This window comes from Bison bison, unplaced genomic scaffold (assembly GCF_000754665.1).
Source record: "Bison bison bison isolate TAMUID 2011002044 unplaced genomic scaffold, Bison_UMD1.0 scf7180017864143, whole genome shotgun sequence".
Classification (NCBI taxonomy): Eukaryota; Metazoa; Chordata; class Mammalia; order Artiodactyla; family Bovidae; genus Bison; species Bison bison.
In genome coordinates, this window is record NW_011494715.1 from 2,636,112 (window position 1) to 2,651,802 (window position 15,691).

Consider the following 15,691-nt stretch of genomic DNA (forward strand, 5'->3'; position numbering starts at 1 on the left):
CAATCGTAACATAAAAAAGAAAAAAAAAGTATCTAAAACCTATGAATTAGATAGGTGCACCATAAACACCTCAAATTATAAACTCATAAAGGTTGAAATCACTATTCCAAAAATAAAAAGTGACATGTCATTCTAATGATATATTTAACTGCTAATAAGTGGTTCAGAAAGATCTTAAGACTTTTATTATATAGAAGGTATCTTTAAAAATCTTATGAAAGGGAAAAATGTTACATAATCTTATGGCTAAATGTACACCACAACTAGCTGGTTGAAAATGCATAGTGTGTCTTTAATACTTCCATATTTCAAAGCTGCAATTAAATTGATAGATGGTGTGCAACTGATGACATCCAATAATTGAGGAAATACTATCTTTTCAATTTCTGATAAAGCAGTCATATTTGAGTGACATCTACTGTGACATTGGTAGCAACAATTTCAAATTCAGGAAAGACATTCAGGGGAGACAACTACTTCTGATGGTAAAGCTGAGAACTTAAATCTAGAAAGCGATGTCAAGTTTCAGTGAAACTGGTTACATCAGATAAAGAAGAACACTGGAGAGGTGTCAAGGTGGTCGGATAGGGTATAATAAGGAAATAAAAGGCAAACAGAATTTTCTTGGAAATGTATTTAAAATATAAATACAATACTGCAAAGTTTCTAGGAACATTTATCTAAATTGGTAACAAAATTCATACAAAGAAAAAATCTCCCTCATTTTTAGCATTTCCTATTTTAAAATATGAAGTATTAGTGCTGTGGTGTCAAAAATATTATAATTAAAATATACTAATTTTATTCTTTCCTCTAGTTCTTAGTTCTCAGTACACTGTGCATTAATTTCAGTATGCTTTTACTCCAGTAGCAAATTAGTGTTTCCTATAACATACAGAGGAAAGCAAAAGCAAAGCCCATCAGGTGGTTTGGGTGATGAATAAACTGTGGAATACTCTAGTCCTGAATCTTTTTCAATTAGATACAGACTAGAAAGGGTCCTGGAAAACTAATTTTCTCTGAAGCTTCTGAAAGGTTTATGCCAAGTCTCTAAGTGTCCTTCTACGGACTGATTCTAAACCACGTGAGGGAATGACTTGGAGACAGGGGAGGGTATGGGAGGATGGTCAAAGATACAGTATGGTCAGGGCGAAGTGTAAAATAAAGTTGATCTAGCAGACACCAGACAAAACCAACACATAATAGATCAGATTGAAACAGAAACATACATACATATGCACATACTGACATATACATCATGTTGACCTTAAGAGAGTTTTAATGTTTAGTATGACTAAATGTTTAGTTATGTGTGACTAAGTTTAGTATGACTTGACTAGCTGTACCAGGTAGAAGGTTATTAAGTTATCTAGACAGAGATTAATTAATATTCAGTGTCTGAGAGGCAGAGTTTTTTTGTACTTTGACTCTAACAATGATCAAGGTAAAGGGATTTTGCTAATGAATGAGAGCATTTTAGGTCTTTTGAGTATATATATTTTATAGAGAAGGTATATTTGGTAAGGGATTCCTCTCATTGTCAACAAGTTCTTTTTGCTCTAAATAAACTCTCATCAGCAAACTGGAGATAAAATTAATTTGCTAATGAGAACCAGCAATGTCTATTTTTCTGAAAAACTTGGTTCAGAATTACATGTCAAACTCCTATGAGTTTGGGTGATAATGATTATGTAGCATTAGTATGTTTTAACTACAAAAAGCAGGAACCTCAATTCAAAAAATGTCCAGTGATTTATTGCCTTGTATAAGAAGTCCCAAATTACTAAGGCTCTAGGATTTTTAGGCTCACACACGGAACACAGACCCAATTCTTTCTTTCCAGTGTGTCTGTCTGGGTGTGTTAACAACCTACATGGCTGCAAGGAGGTCAGAGGTATTTCTATCACTACATTGCTACACACCCATGCCCAGAAGTACACACGTGTACATACAGCACACAGTATTCTTTCTTCCAGTCTCATAGATTGGCACTGGACTACATGGATGTCATGGAAGCCAAAGGGAATGAAAGCAACATGATTAGCTTGGGATAATCTATACTCAACTCCTGAGGAATGGAGCTGGGCTCTCGGCTGTTGAGGGTCTTTATCTAGTGAGGTATCTAAGTGATGGGATTTAAATCCTACCCATATAGGACTACAGGGATTTTTTAAAAAATAACTTTCACAATAGAATATAGTGGAACTGGAAGGAACTCTAGACATCTCCTGAGTTCCGCTTATATTCTTTTGTTTTTCCACACTGTGTAGCAGTAACTATTGCCTTCTGGTAATCAAGTATAGTCACTTCAACCACAGAATAATTACCTACGCTTATACCTTTTCTTCCTCCCTTTAGGTCTATTTGTTCAGTGGCAGGAGGACCTAAAACAGCGAGAGGGTGGTCTCTGCCAGCAATCTGCATTGTTGTGCCTCTGGTGTCAATACTCTTGCCTTGACTATTAATGTCTCTAAACCAGCAGAGCCCCAGGAACAAGAGAAGTAGAATCACACATTTTTCGAGTGGCTCACTAGTGAAAACAGTGCTGCAGACTCTTGGAAGCCTGCTCAAAGGCCGTTTTGCTCTTTCACTGCTTCTAGCATGTCAGCCACAGTTGCTAAGTCATGTTAAGTCTAAGCCAATAGCATAACCCTTTCTCTTCTGTTCTCCACTGGTCTAGAGGCGTTCATGTGATTCAGTTTGGGTCATAAGAAATGAGCAGAAGCATACTGAAGGCTCCAGAAAAGAATTTTTTCTCCTTAATCAGCATAAGGAATATGAGGAGTTTGCCGCTGATCTTTGTGCTGAGGGTACTTTCATATGAGAATGTGATGCCTTGAGTAGTGGTAGCCAGTCAACACATTGAGCTCCCACTGTATTACTGAAACAACTTTGGGATACCCATTCTGGGTGTCTTCTGAAGCAAATAAATTTATCCGGCTTAAACCATTATTAGGTTCTTTGTTCTTTCAAGCCAAAAACACCTAGATGAACCACACAGGGAAAGTGGGTACTACAGGTACATTATAAAATGTGGTACTGAGTAGAGCAGGACAGTGAAGGGGAGTGAGGACCCAATCATTCCTAGACATATTTTAGTTTGTGACATTAGCTAAGAGCTTAAGCATTCTCTCTCTGTGCTATGAGGCACTGTTTAAAGTACACCCATCTGACTGTCAAACTGGCTCAGGTTCTACTATATGGCTTAAGTTTATTCCTGAGAGACTGATCTAACTTCAGTGGAAAGATAAAGTCAAACTTCAAGGCCTGGAGAGCTGGGATAAAACCCCCAAAAGCAGTACATTTGCCAAACTAAAAAGCATCTTTTGTGGCCTGTCAATCTTCCCTGGGAATACCCCTGGTGCAGGAGATTTAATAGAGTTAGTGTAGAGAATGAGACACCAAGGATATGTTGATGAATGATCTGCTCCAAGTTAGTGATACAAATACTTAATCAGTGTCTACAGGTTGTTATTTGAATACAATATTGCTATCAGGTTTGATGTCCTACCCTTATTTTCCAAACTTAACATGTTTGACTACAATCAAAATATAGAACATGAATAAAGCTCTTGGTTGTCTAGACTCAACTCTGTTTTATTATTTTTTTTTTGTAATTAATACTATCAGACCAAAGGAAAGAGAACAAAAAATTATAGATCCATAGACTTTTAAATAGGAAAGGAGATTATAGGTAAAATAAACATCATATAGCTGTCAGTGAATAAGAGTATTTCCACTATTTAATCCAGATTTATTTAATTCATTTAGAAACACATTCACACAGAGTAAGACTACAGATAATCTACCCTAGCATACCTCAGAATGTGTTCCCCAGAATGTTACTTTATAGCCCTCCACCCCACCTCGCCAAAAAGAGACTACGACAAATAAACTCACTCACAACACTTTCTTCTTAGATATTCACAATGGGAATCAATATATTATAAAGGCTTTGAAAAGTTATTCTTTAAATAAGCCAACTAACTGTAACTTATCATGATCAAATTTATTAGACTTGGGAAATCTTTTGACTACGTCCATTATCTTATGGAATAATTATTCCAAAAAATACATTTGGGAAATGTGCACTTTCTGATGATATCAGAGTTTTCTACCTCCAGGAAAATAGTTACTGTTCATCATTGCTTCTATGGTATGAAGTCATGGCAGTGAACATTTTGGTGCTGAATATTGGACCAAAAAAGTAAGATTTTATATATAAGACAATGTAAAAATTGAATACAAACACCCAAGTCCTTTTCTATAATGGAGAACTCCTCCAAATTTCCTGTTTGTATTTTAGCTGGTCCAACAACAAAAAGATGATCCCTTGAAAATAATTTGCTTACACATTTACATCTAAATATATGCTTAGGTAAAATTTAAAATGTTTCTCATAATAGATTTTATCCCAGATCTGTCTTATAAAATACACATAATTGTATGCATGTGGCTCTTTCTACATGAACACAGGAAAAATGTGTTTATACAGTGTTTAAAAAATCTTCTTTACCTGACCCCAGTGAGGATACTGGTGCTTCCCTGATGGCTCAGACGGTAAAGCGTCTGCCTGCAACTGTTGGGCTGCCATCTATGCGGTCGCACAGAGTCGGACACGACTGACGCGACTTAGCAGCAGCAGCAACGCAGGAGACCCGGGTTTGATCCCTGGGTCAGGAAGGTCCCCTGGAGAAGGAAATGGCAATCCACTCCAGTACTCTTGCCTGGAAAATTCCATGGACAGAGAAGCCTGGTGGGCTACAGTCCATGGGGTCGCAAAGAGTTGGACACGACTGAGCGACTTCACTTTACTGAGGATATTATTTTAAAAATTTATAAACATATATAGAAACAAAAATAAGCCTATAAAGTTAAACCATGTTCACTACCAATTTCATCCTTTAAATTTACAAATAACTGTCAAGAAAACATTTATTACTCAATGGAATAAGTTACTGGTTGATACGTAAAATTACTTTATTATAATAATGCTGGGGAATAAAATCACACACGTAACTTGTACATGCAGGGGAAATATGGCCTAATGTAAACAGATGGTTTTTAGCACATTCCTTTACTAGAATGTGGTCACCTGCCACAAGGTACACAAGCTCATGCACAAGATCAAGACTTTCAAACAGCTGAGATCACAACATCATGCATATAACAGCAGCGTGCTAGACAATCGTACCACAGACTGTGCAGAAGTTCTCCCCCACCCCATGAGCCACTGCCAGCAGCTGCTGTGGAGTTTGGTTACCCATATCCGTGACATGAACGATGTCCTTTGGAGAATCTTGCTCCCTGTGGCTGTAAGTATTCTTATTTTTATAATATTTTAATGATGCTTGCTATCAAAATGTTAAGTACAGAACTAGAAATTATGGAAAAGTAGATTTATTACAATATTGAACAATTATATACATCTTATCTCAGGTACTTAAAATAAACACCGCTTACATTTAAACATAACATCAAACGTAATTAGTTTACTTCTCAGGCTTAAATAAACCCAAATAACACATCTGATGACAGTGCTCCAGTGAGGGGGAAAAATAATCAACCTACATAGGTACTTTCTGATTGCTAGCACTAAAAAATCATGGCAAGAGTCATTCTAAGACCTGGCTGAAATATGACTCATGTAGGTGAGTTCTGTATAAAAACATTTACTAGGATGATCTTTTGATTATATTTTGGTTGGTTAAGCAACCAAACTGACATTGATTATTTATCAGTCAATGAAAGCAAGTGTGGAATATTAATTAAAATACTTCTCCTCATTTCCCTGCACCTACAAGTATACTTCAGTGTCCTTCCATGCCTACTTATGTCCTAAGGGTACTCTGGTAAAGAGAGAATTCTATTTTGTCATTAGGCCACAGCTGCTTGCTGAGAGCCTGGGTGATGTTCATAAAAGCACAGAAGCAGAATTCTGGAACCAAAGTCACTTTGAATGGTTTAGTTCCATGCTGCCCGACAACAGTAAGTGCCCCTTTCAGAACAGTGAATTCAATACTTCTGGAATGCTCCAGGATATCTTTGAATCAGGCCAGGGAGTAAAAGAAAGAAAATACAGCCAACTCTCAATAACAATGGGAGGTAGGATGGATAAGTAAAAATCTGAAGATCTAAAAATCTTATTTTTAATTAGTAACTTGAATCCCCTCTTTAGGCAAACATTTGACTTTTATAGTTTATTGTCAGATAAAGAGGACTTTAATCTTACCTCTTTTCTCTGCCCCCCTCCCCCTGCCCCCGCAAATATTCTAGAGGAGGTACAAAAGAACTCTATAGTCTGATATATGTAGCTGCAAAGATGGAAACATATTTTGACATCTAACTTTTCCAATTCAGATATTTAAAACTACCCATATAATATTCTGGTATATAAGGGCCTATCTATATTTTCATTTTTGCATAAAAAGGATGCTTTATAATTTATTTTAAAAATGGTACTCTTTTAGCAAGGAATGACTACTTACCATAATCAATATGAGCAGTTATATCCAACTTTTCTGACTTTGCAAAGGTACAACTCAGTACTTACCGAGTTACACTTTCCTTATAATGTAATATTTGCAACTGATATGAATTGGGGATGACAGTTTTGCTCAATATTGGCATAATTCATGACTGGAGCCAGTATGACTTGATAAATTAGTCCTAATAAGACAGGCCTGTAATAGCTAGCTGCCTTTCCTGATTCCCACGTATCTAGAGTAAAACACCATACCCCTCTGCCTCAATTTTCTAGTAATCATCATTCAATTAACTCAAGATACTAATGCAAAATATTTCTTATTGTAACACTAGTCATATGACCTGTTTAAACTGGCAACATCAATATTATACTGGTTTTAAATGTATACTTTGAACTTTAACTTCTAATAAATCCTTCTACTTTCATTAAAAGTATGTCTTCTATTCATTGAAAATAAAAGTGGTGAAAGAAGAGAACAAATCTGTTCTTTATAACGTATTTGCTTTATAACATATATACTTTACTGTATTTGTGGGGCTAAGACTTAAATGATCCACCCAAAAGTCATAGTTCTGAGTGTTACGTAATTTCTATTAGATTTATAAGAATAAGAAACATTTCTAAAAATCTGAACCTTTCCAGAATATATTGAAATAAGAATAGGTGAGAAGGGGAGCCAGTGACAGAACTATCTTCACATTTTGATCACTCATATGTTAAGAAAGGATTAAATAATTAATTCATTTCAAGCAGTGCTTTTTGATTCTCCCACTCTCCCTCTTCTTTATTTGTGTTTGCTTACTGTCTTAAGAAAAAAAAGAATCAGATAATTAATGCAAAATTACGCAATTTTATAACAATCTATAAGTTGTTTCTATGTTATCATGGGATTAAGATTTTTAAAGGCATTATTTAAAGACATTTTGATGTGTCACGAACTAGAAAAATATCCTTTGTATCCTCTGATAATCATAACTAAGTGGAAGTAAGGAAATGAAGAAAATGCTGCAGGTAAAGTCTGATGAATATATTTTGTGCTCTCAACTGATAATGTAGTGGTATCTCAACCAAATGTAGGTGATGGCTGCATGCGCATCATGGAAGCTGCCATACAAAGTGAACAGATCGCAAGATTAGTACTTGACAGAGTAAGGGAGAAAGAAATGACTAAGTCATATAGCAATAACTCCAAACACTGGGCTTCACAGTGATTCAAAAGTCATGTTAAGAGACTTATAATTTTACTTGCAAATTTATTATGTTGGAGCAATTAAGTTCAACAGTTACAAATGTTCAAATTCTTCACTTACCTCATCTGGGTTGGCATTAAAGGTGAGACTGCCTTCATCCAGCTGCATGTACAATTTTCTGAAAGAAAATCCTAGAGGTGGGTTCTTGTTGTAAATGGAACAGTGACCCCAAGTGGATTTACACAGCCTGTAAGTATGATAAAAATCAGATGAGAAAACATGACCAGATTGAATCTTCTAAGTTAAAGATGTATGTACATGATAAAATAGTGATATGAAATGATATAAAATTGGATTTTACAGCTCTGAAGTATAAACTGCTTAATTTTATGCTTGCTTTATTTATTTACTAGAGTAAAACAGACAAACGCCTTCAATTTAGCAATTCTGACAACACTTAATAAATGTGAATTACAAAGATTGGTAATATTCGAGTCCCACTGAAGTTAAACATAAATGATGACAATGATAACAGCTAACATTTACCAAGTGCTTAACAGATACCAGGCACTATTCAAAGCATTTTAATAGTATTAATTTGCTTAATCTTTACAACCATCCTATGATTTGGCACTACAGATAAAGAAACACAGACACCATAAAAAAGCTGCCCATGGTCACACAGCTAATTTGTGTAGAGGCAGGATCTGAATCAAAGGAACTCACTCTCGAGCTTGCAGTACTAACCAAGAGTCTAAACAGAATTAAACAACTATGTGCTCCATTGTGAAATATAATTGAGTGGGGGGTGGGGGAACTGCTGGGCAGAGGGAGAAACTGTAATGCTGTAACTTTAATACTTCAATGAAAAGTTGCAACATTAAGATTAGTATATGTTAGGATATTGCTTTAAAACACTGGTTCTTTACTATCAGAGCTAAACATGACTTTTTACAAAATCTGTAATACTTAAAATACCTGAAAACACACTGTTTCTATTAATACACATTGGGACACTTGTTTCCAATTTTGTTCAGGGGCATTAGCTACTGGTTATTATTTGAAAGCTAACCTTTCATTTTGTTACAATTCCGAAAAAATTCTGGATGGATACTATAGTTTCACTTTCTGGTATTATTAATTTTTGACTCAAACTTCCAAATTTCCTTCTTTTCTCTCTCTTTTACACACACACACGCACAGAGAGAGAGAGAGCTTGCAGGAAAACAAGAAAGTTACTGTCTCAGCCTATAACATCAAAATTTCTGAGGAAAGTGGGTAGATTATTCACTTTTACATGGGAATATCTTCTTCATAGTTAATTTATATCATTGCATTTTTTTTCCCAGCCAAATGAGATGATTCTGTAACAGGGAGTTTAGTAACTTGTTTATTAGAAAATTATCATTTTAGCAGCCTCTTTACTCTAGTCCCATAGCTTTTGACTTTTATTACTAAGCTATGTAAAAGCAACAGAACCTCCCCTAAATTAAAATACAAAAACTAATCCAGTCTTTAATTTATCAAGGAAAAAAAAATCCAAGAGTCAGAGATATAGGCATAAAGGAAGCATTTCTCTTAGAAATGAACAATCCAGATTTAAATCCTGTTCTAATAAGCATAGAAATAAACTTTTTTTTACAAAGTTTAAATATAGGACCATAAATTAAGTTTGATGGGAATATTAAAATGGAAAAAAGCAGCACTCCACCCTCCAAAAAAAAAAAAAAAGCATTTAGGCAAGGTTATACTTGGTGATATCTGGGTCAAATATGGTAAGTTGAACTTACCCTTGCCAGAGAAGTTCATCATTGGCCAGGTCCTGCCAAACGCAGGAAGCTAAGCAGAGGTCAGTGGCATTCAGGTAGGACAAGATGGTAAAGCTTAGTTCGGGAGGCAGCATTTCCAAATTAATGAATCCTTCCTGTTCTTTAGACTTTCTTGTCTTCAGAAGATGATATATGTCGATGCCCCCCTGGACGTGTTTGCGATGACTGGTGTGAGACATGTTGCTGGCAGCCACCCTCCTGCTCTGCTCTCTGCTGAGGTAGCCTTGCTCACCGTAGCCTTCCTGCTGTAGCTGCTGGTTTCTGGCCACTCTCCACAGCCCCTGACCCATCTGCAAGCCTGGGAGAAAAGCCAGAATGGAGTAAGGCTCTATTAAGAAAGTAATCCACCTTTCCCTGCAGTACTACAGGTCTACATGAAGCATTAGTTTATCAGAATTAACATGTTTTAACATTAAAAACATATTAAATAGAATAGCAAATTACAAAGAACAGTCAGAACATTGTAAGCATGAAACTTGGATTTGGAGAACTATTTGGTTTGATTATCACCTTTATCTCAGTTTGCTAACTGCTTTTAAAATCCACAGGTGACATAATCATTTTTCACAAGGTAAGATTTAAAAGTTACTGACGTCCTAAAGACTCTTACAAAATTATAATTATGTGGACTTATGGGCCAGTATTAAATACAACTCTGATCAGAGCACAGGACTTCATTTAAAAGGTCCCTACACACTGCTTTTTATCACAACCCAGGCTAAGCTAAGCTAGCCCCTTTTAACCAAATTCCCAGATGCATAACAGCTGTGAAACAGGCTTTTCGTTTAATTCTTGCCAGTCTGCTCTTAAGTTGTAGGCTGTAATAAAATGTAACATAGGCCCTGAAGTCTAATTCAGAAATCTTATAAATTAGACACCTAGAACTCCACGATAAAGAGCTCAGTGATGACTATTTGGTTCTGTTGCTGCTTTAAATACGAATCTTGAAATCAATTTTCCAGTTCTTCTCCATATGGTCCTATGGACTCCTCAGAGGTCCCTGGGAAAAGGCAGGAGAAAGGGAGGGGTGGTCCAGTCTCTCTTGCCTCCACTCCACCTCCCACCAGAGCAGTTCTACCTTTATCTGTTACAAATACCAGACTTCCTTATATGCAAATATTTAGAAGGCTACTGGTCTAGCCTTTCCATTTCATTTGGTTTTGCAAATAAGTAACTTTCCCAGGGCAAATAAATTCATTGAGAAAAATGAAACCAGGAAGTGTTTTTAACTAACATAAATTATTTCCAAGATCTCTTTTACAAATAAAATATTCCTGTTTTAAAAACCCAATTTTTCTACTAATGTGTATGAGTTTTAAAAATTTGGAGGAAGAAACCGGTTTTTGTTCAAAATCATTAAATTTCATTGCATGACCTAACCTTAAAATATGGCTTTGTTTTAATTGGCTGTTTACAATAAAGAGTAGTAATCAAAATAAAAAAAGCAACCCCTCCGCCAGACTATTGGTGACCAGAAATTCTGAAAATTATCAGGAATAATTTTTGAAAATTGAAATATTTCAAATAAATTTGAAAACTGAATGGAATTTGAAAGAATATCAAAGGCTATTTTTTCAATATTTAAAAAAGCATGTATATTTACTGAATTGTTGGTTATTTTTTGGATAATGACTACTTGTTGATTAAAACAGGAAAAACAGTCCAGGATAATTTTTCACTCTTCGTCCTTGGAAATCCAAAAGCTTAAGCTATAAAGAGATTGGGTGAGGTGGGGGGTGGGGGGGGAAGGGGGAGGTATAGAGAGAAGGAACATATTAATAATTTTTAAATGTAGGAAAATTTGTTTTTTCAAAGAAACCACAAAAGGTAGTAACTTTTCCTCTTTATAACACATATTACCATTATGGTAGCAGTTCCTAAGTAGTACTTAAGCTATAATAATTAAATTCTTATTTTCTATTAGAATGATTGAGATACCAAACTGATAACACCAAATATTGGAAAGATGTGGAAACTCAAAACAATACAGTCACTTTGGAAGACACTTTGACAGTTTCTTACAAAAATAAACATGCTTTTACCATATGCTTCAGCATTCATGCTCCTTGGTATCTACCCAAATAAGTGGAGAACTCATGTCCATACAAAAACCTGCACGTGGACCTGTAGCTTTAGTCATAATTACCGAAACTTGTAAGCAACCAAATTGTCCTTGAATAGGTGAATGGATAAATTTACTGTGATATATCCAGATAAAGGAATGTTTAGTGCTAGAAAGAAATGAGGTATGAGAAGACACAGAAGAAACTTAAATATATATTACTAAGTAAGAGCAGCTGATCTGAAAAGGCTACATCGTGTGTGTGATTTCAATTATAAGACATTCTGAAGAAGCAAAACCACAGACAATAAATTAACAATGAAAAAAGCACAGAATATCAACAAAAAATTTGGAAGGAACTTTAAGTTTCCTTAAGGTTTAAATATGCTATCATATTACAACATAAGTACAGCTTAATTTTGACATGACTCATAAACACTTAAAAAATTTTATCATAGCCATTTCTCTGCTGATCTTAGCGAGAATATATCTAGAAATTGAACTGACTGCTAAGCTCATCACAGTATATCTGTTGTCATTTTAGATAATTATATTTATTCTTCTCTTTTGCACTTGTACTACCAAAGGTAAATAATCAAATATGATGACTATGATGTCTGAAGTCTCAAGATTTAAGGCATCTAATGTCAATTTGTATGTACTTCCCTACCTCTTTATGGTGGCATATGGTTAGGCAGCTGTTATTCTTCTCAGGGATGTTGCTAGGGAACGCAGAATCAGGGTGATTTCCCTAGGCTCTGGACTTAAATGGGATCATTTAAATAGAGCACTGGATAAAGGAACTCAGAAAGCATCCAGCAGGTAGAAAAGAGGGAAAGCCAGCAGATGGTTCTTAGGATTAAAAAAAAAAAAAGTTAATGGGGAGGGTGGAGGTTTGAGGCACATATACACATGATTCAGACAAAGAAAACTGCATTTTCTATCCCTCTACTGCTAAATAATATTGCAAATTACCATTGTGGGATGTCTTTTTCCCTTTAAAGCAGTTCTGGATTCTGGGGAAGAACGCAGCATGATAAATCACTTGAGAAGGATCAACATCATAAATTTCTCCTTTGGAGAAAGGAAAGGGTGTCCACAGTGCTCCATCCTACTCACAGTCTTCCTTAGGGTAACAGGTGTGTGGCATGTGGATGGAACTGTCAGAAAAGTGATTAAACTAAAAAAGACATGAGATCCATTGCAGAAGTTGTGAAGCAAGTCACAGAGGGAGCATGGTATTGAGGACTCTGATGCTGAACAGACACTTGAGTTCAAGTCCTGACTCCACTGGTCAGCACTTACAGGACTCTGGGGAATTTACTTCCCCTATGGCTCAGACAGTAAAGAGCCTGCCCACAATGCAGGAGACTTGAGTTTGATCCCTGGGTTGGGAAGATCCCCTGGAGAAGGAAATGGTAACCCACTCCACTTCAATCCACTCCAGAGGGAAATTCCATGGGGTCACAAAGAGTCGGACATGACTGAGCGACTAACACACACATGCAGTCTAAGCTCTGGTTCTGTCATATTAAAGGTGATAATGTACATATAATAGTAATACACACAGTTCAAAGGGCTGGTGTATTAAATATTACATACAGAGTTCACTTCACAGATAATTTTAAAATGTTAGCTCATTTGTTTTGACAAAATCATATTTTTACAGAGCGAAAATGATGAGCCTTTTGGTAATACATAGCTCTCTATATAATAAACAATAATAAATAGCTCCCTGATAGCTCAGTTGGTAAAGAATCTGCATACAGTGCAGGAGACCCTGGTTCAATTCCTGGGTCAGGAAGATCTGCTGGAGAAGGGACAGGCTACCCACTCCAGTATTCTTGGACTTCCCTTGTGGCTCAGCTGGTAAAGAATCCGCCTACAATATGGGAGACCTGAGACTTGGGTTCAATCCCTGGGTTGGGAAGATCCCTTGGAGAAGTGGCTACCCACTCCAGTATTTTGGCCTGGAGAATTCCATGGACTGCATAGTCCATGGGATCGCAAAGAGTCTGAAACTACTGAACGACTTTCACTTTAGTAATAAAACTTATAGAATGATACTCCAATTATCACATAAAGAAGAATCCATGAGTGAGTCTGCACTGATGATCAATAAACACATAAAGAAGAGAGGAAAGCTCTTCCTTATAGTAAAATTCTGAATAACAAGGAGTTAGAAAAATTATCATTTTACTATAATCATAGAAAAAATAATTCAGGCAAGAATTATCAATGAGTGCTGAATCTGGAGTTTGATAAAGAATGGAAAGTTTACAGAGTCTCAAAGTATCTGCCCCTACAAATTACTCATTAATTACAAAAAGAAATTAAGAAATCAGATAGTATTTAACCAAGTGTTCAAACTTAACTTTTATCAATAAGAGACAAACAGACATATTGCCTCTGAACATATGTGCCTCTGGACCCTGAGAAGGACATAACAATTATACAGTATTTTGGCCAAAAATGTATAACCTTTATCTAATCATGAGGAATATCAGAGAAACCCGAGTCTACAATCTTTTTTTTTTTTTCTTTCAAAATTGCCAATGCCATGAAGCTGAAGAAAGGAATAATTCCAGACTAAAGGAGACTGAAAAACATGACATCTAAATTCAATGTGTGGACTGGATCATATATGGAAAAAAAGTGCTATAAAGGACATTATTGGAATAACTAAAAAACTAGATATACAGCCTAAGATTGGGTAAAAATACTTACATCAATGTTAACTTTAATGAATTTGATAACTGTGTAGTGGCTTTGCCAGAATATTGGGTTGGCCAAAAAGCTTGTAATGTTAGATGTTAAAGAAAAACCCAAATGAACTTTTTAATATATTCTTGTTCTTAGGAAAAATACTGAATTGTTAAGGCATAACATCTACAACCTAGTCTCAAATGGTTCAGAAAAACAGGAATGTCAATCTCCACACAGAGAGAATGTTAAAGCATGTTGCAAAATGTTTAAAATTTGTGAATCTGAGTAAAAGGTGAAAAGTGTTAGTCTGGCAGTCCTGTCTGACTCTTTGTGACCACATGGTCTGTAGCCCGCCATGCTCCTCTGTTCATGGAATTCTCCAGGCAAGAATACTGGAGTTGGTTGCCATTCCTTCTCCAGGTGACCTTTCTGACCCAGGGATCGAACTCAGGTCTCCTGCATTGCAGGCAGGTTCTTTACTGTCTGAGCTACCAGGATAAAAGGTATGCACCAATTATTTTTATTAATCTCACAACCTTTCTGTAAACAGAAATCTTCTGATTAAGGAATCCAAGCATGTGAAATTGGAAAATAACCGAGTTTGATATGCACTAAGTTTAAGCCTCTTGAGAAACCTATATGCAGGTCAGGAAGCAACAGTTAGAACTGGACATGGAACAACAGACTGGTTCCAAAAAGGAAAAGGAGTATGTTAAGGCTGTATATTGTCACCCTGCTTATTTAATTTCTATGCAGAGTACATCATGAGAAACGCTGGGCTGGAATCAAGATTGCCGGGAGAAATATCAATAACTTCAGATCTGCAGATGACACCACCCTTATGGCAGAAAGTGAAGAGGAACTAAAAAGCCTCTTGATGGAAGTGAAAGAGGAGAGTGAAAAAGTTGGTTTAAAGCTCAACATTCAGAAAACGAAAATCATGACATCTGGTCCCATCACTTCATGGCAAATAGATGGGGAAACAGTGGAAACAGTGTCAGACTTTATTTATTTTGGGGGGCTCCAAAATCACTGCAGATGGTGACTGCAGCCATGAAATTAAAAGACCTTTACTCCTTGGAAGGAAAGTTATGACCGACCTAGATAGTATATTGAAAAACAGAGATATTACTTTGCAACAAAGGTTCGTCTAGTCAAGGCTATGGTTTTTTCAGTGGTCATGTATGGATGTAGAGTTGGACTGTGAAGAAAGCTGAGCACCGAAGAATTGATGCTTTTTGAACTGTGGTGTTGGAGAAGACTTGTGAGAGTCCCTTGGACTGCAAGGAGATCCAACCAGTCCATCCTAAAGGAGATCAGTTCTGGGTGTTCATTGGAAGGACTGATGCTGAAGCTGAGACTCCAGTACTTTGGCCACCTCATGCAAAGAGTTGACTCATTGGAAAAGACCCTGATG

General features: G+C 36.2%; 1 protein-coding gene across 1 annotated transcript in view; it reads right to left on the reverse strand.

Annotated features, from left to right (window-relative positions):
• The window catches only part of FBXO8 (F-box protein 8), a 39,734-nt gene that overhangs the window by 13,646 nt on the left and 10,397 nt on the right, over positions 1-15,691 (reverse strand). Inside the window, exons 2-3 of the mRNA XM_010840259.1 lie at positions 9,468-9,804; positions 7,798-7,924 (exon numbers count right to left, since the gene is read on the reverse strand). Of these exons, the coding sequence (XP_010838561.1) occupies positions 7,798-7,924; positions 9,468-9,796 (456 nt within the window). The 5' untranslated portion in view covers positions 9,797-9,804. The remainder of the gene's footprint in view (positions 1-7,797; positions 7,925-9,467; positions 9,805-15,691) is intronic.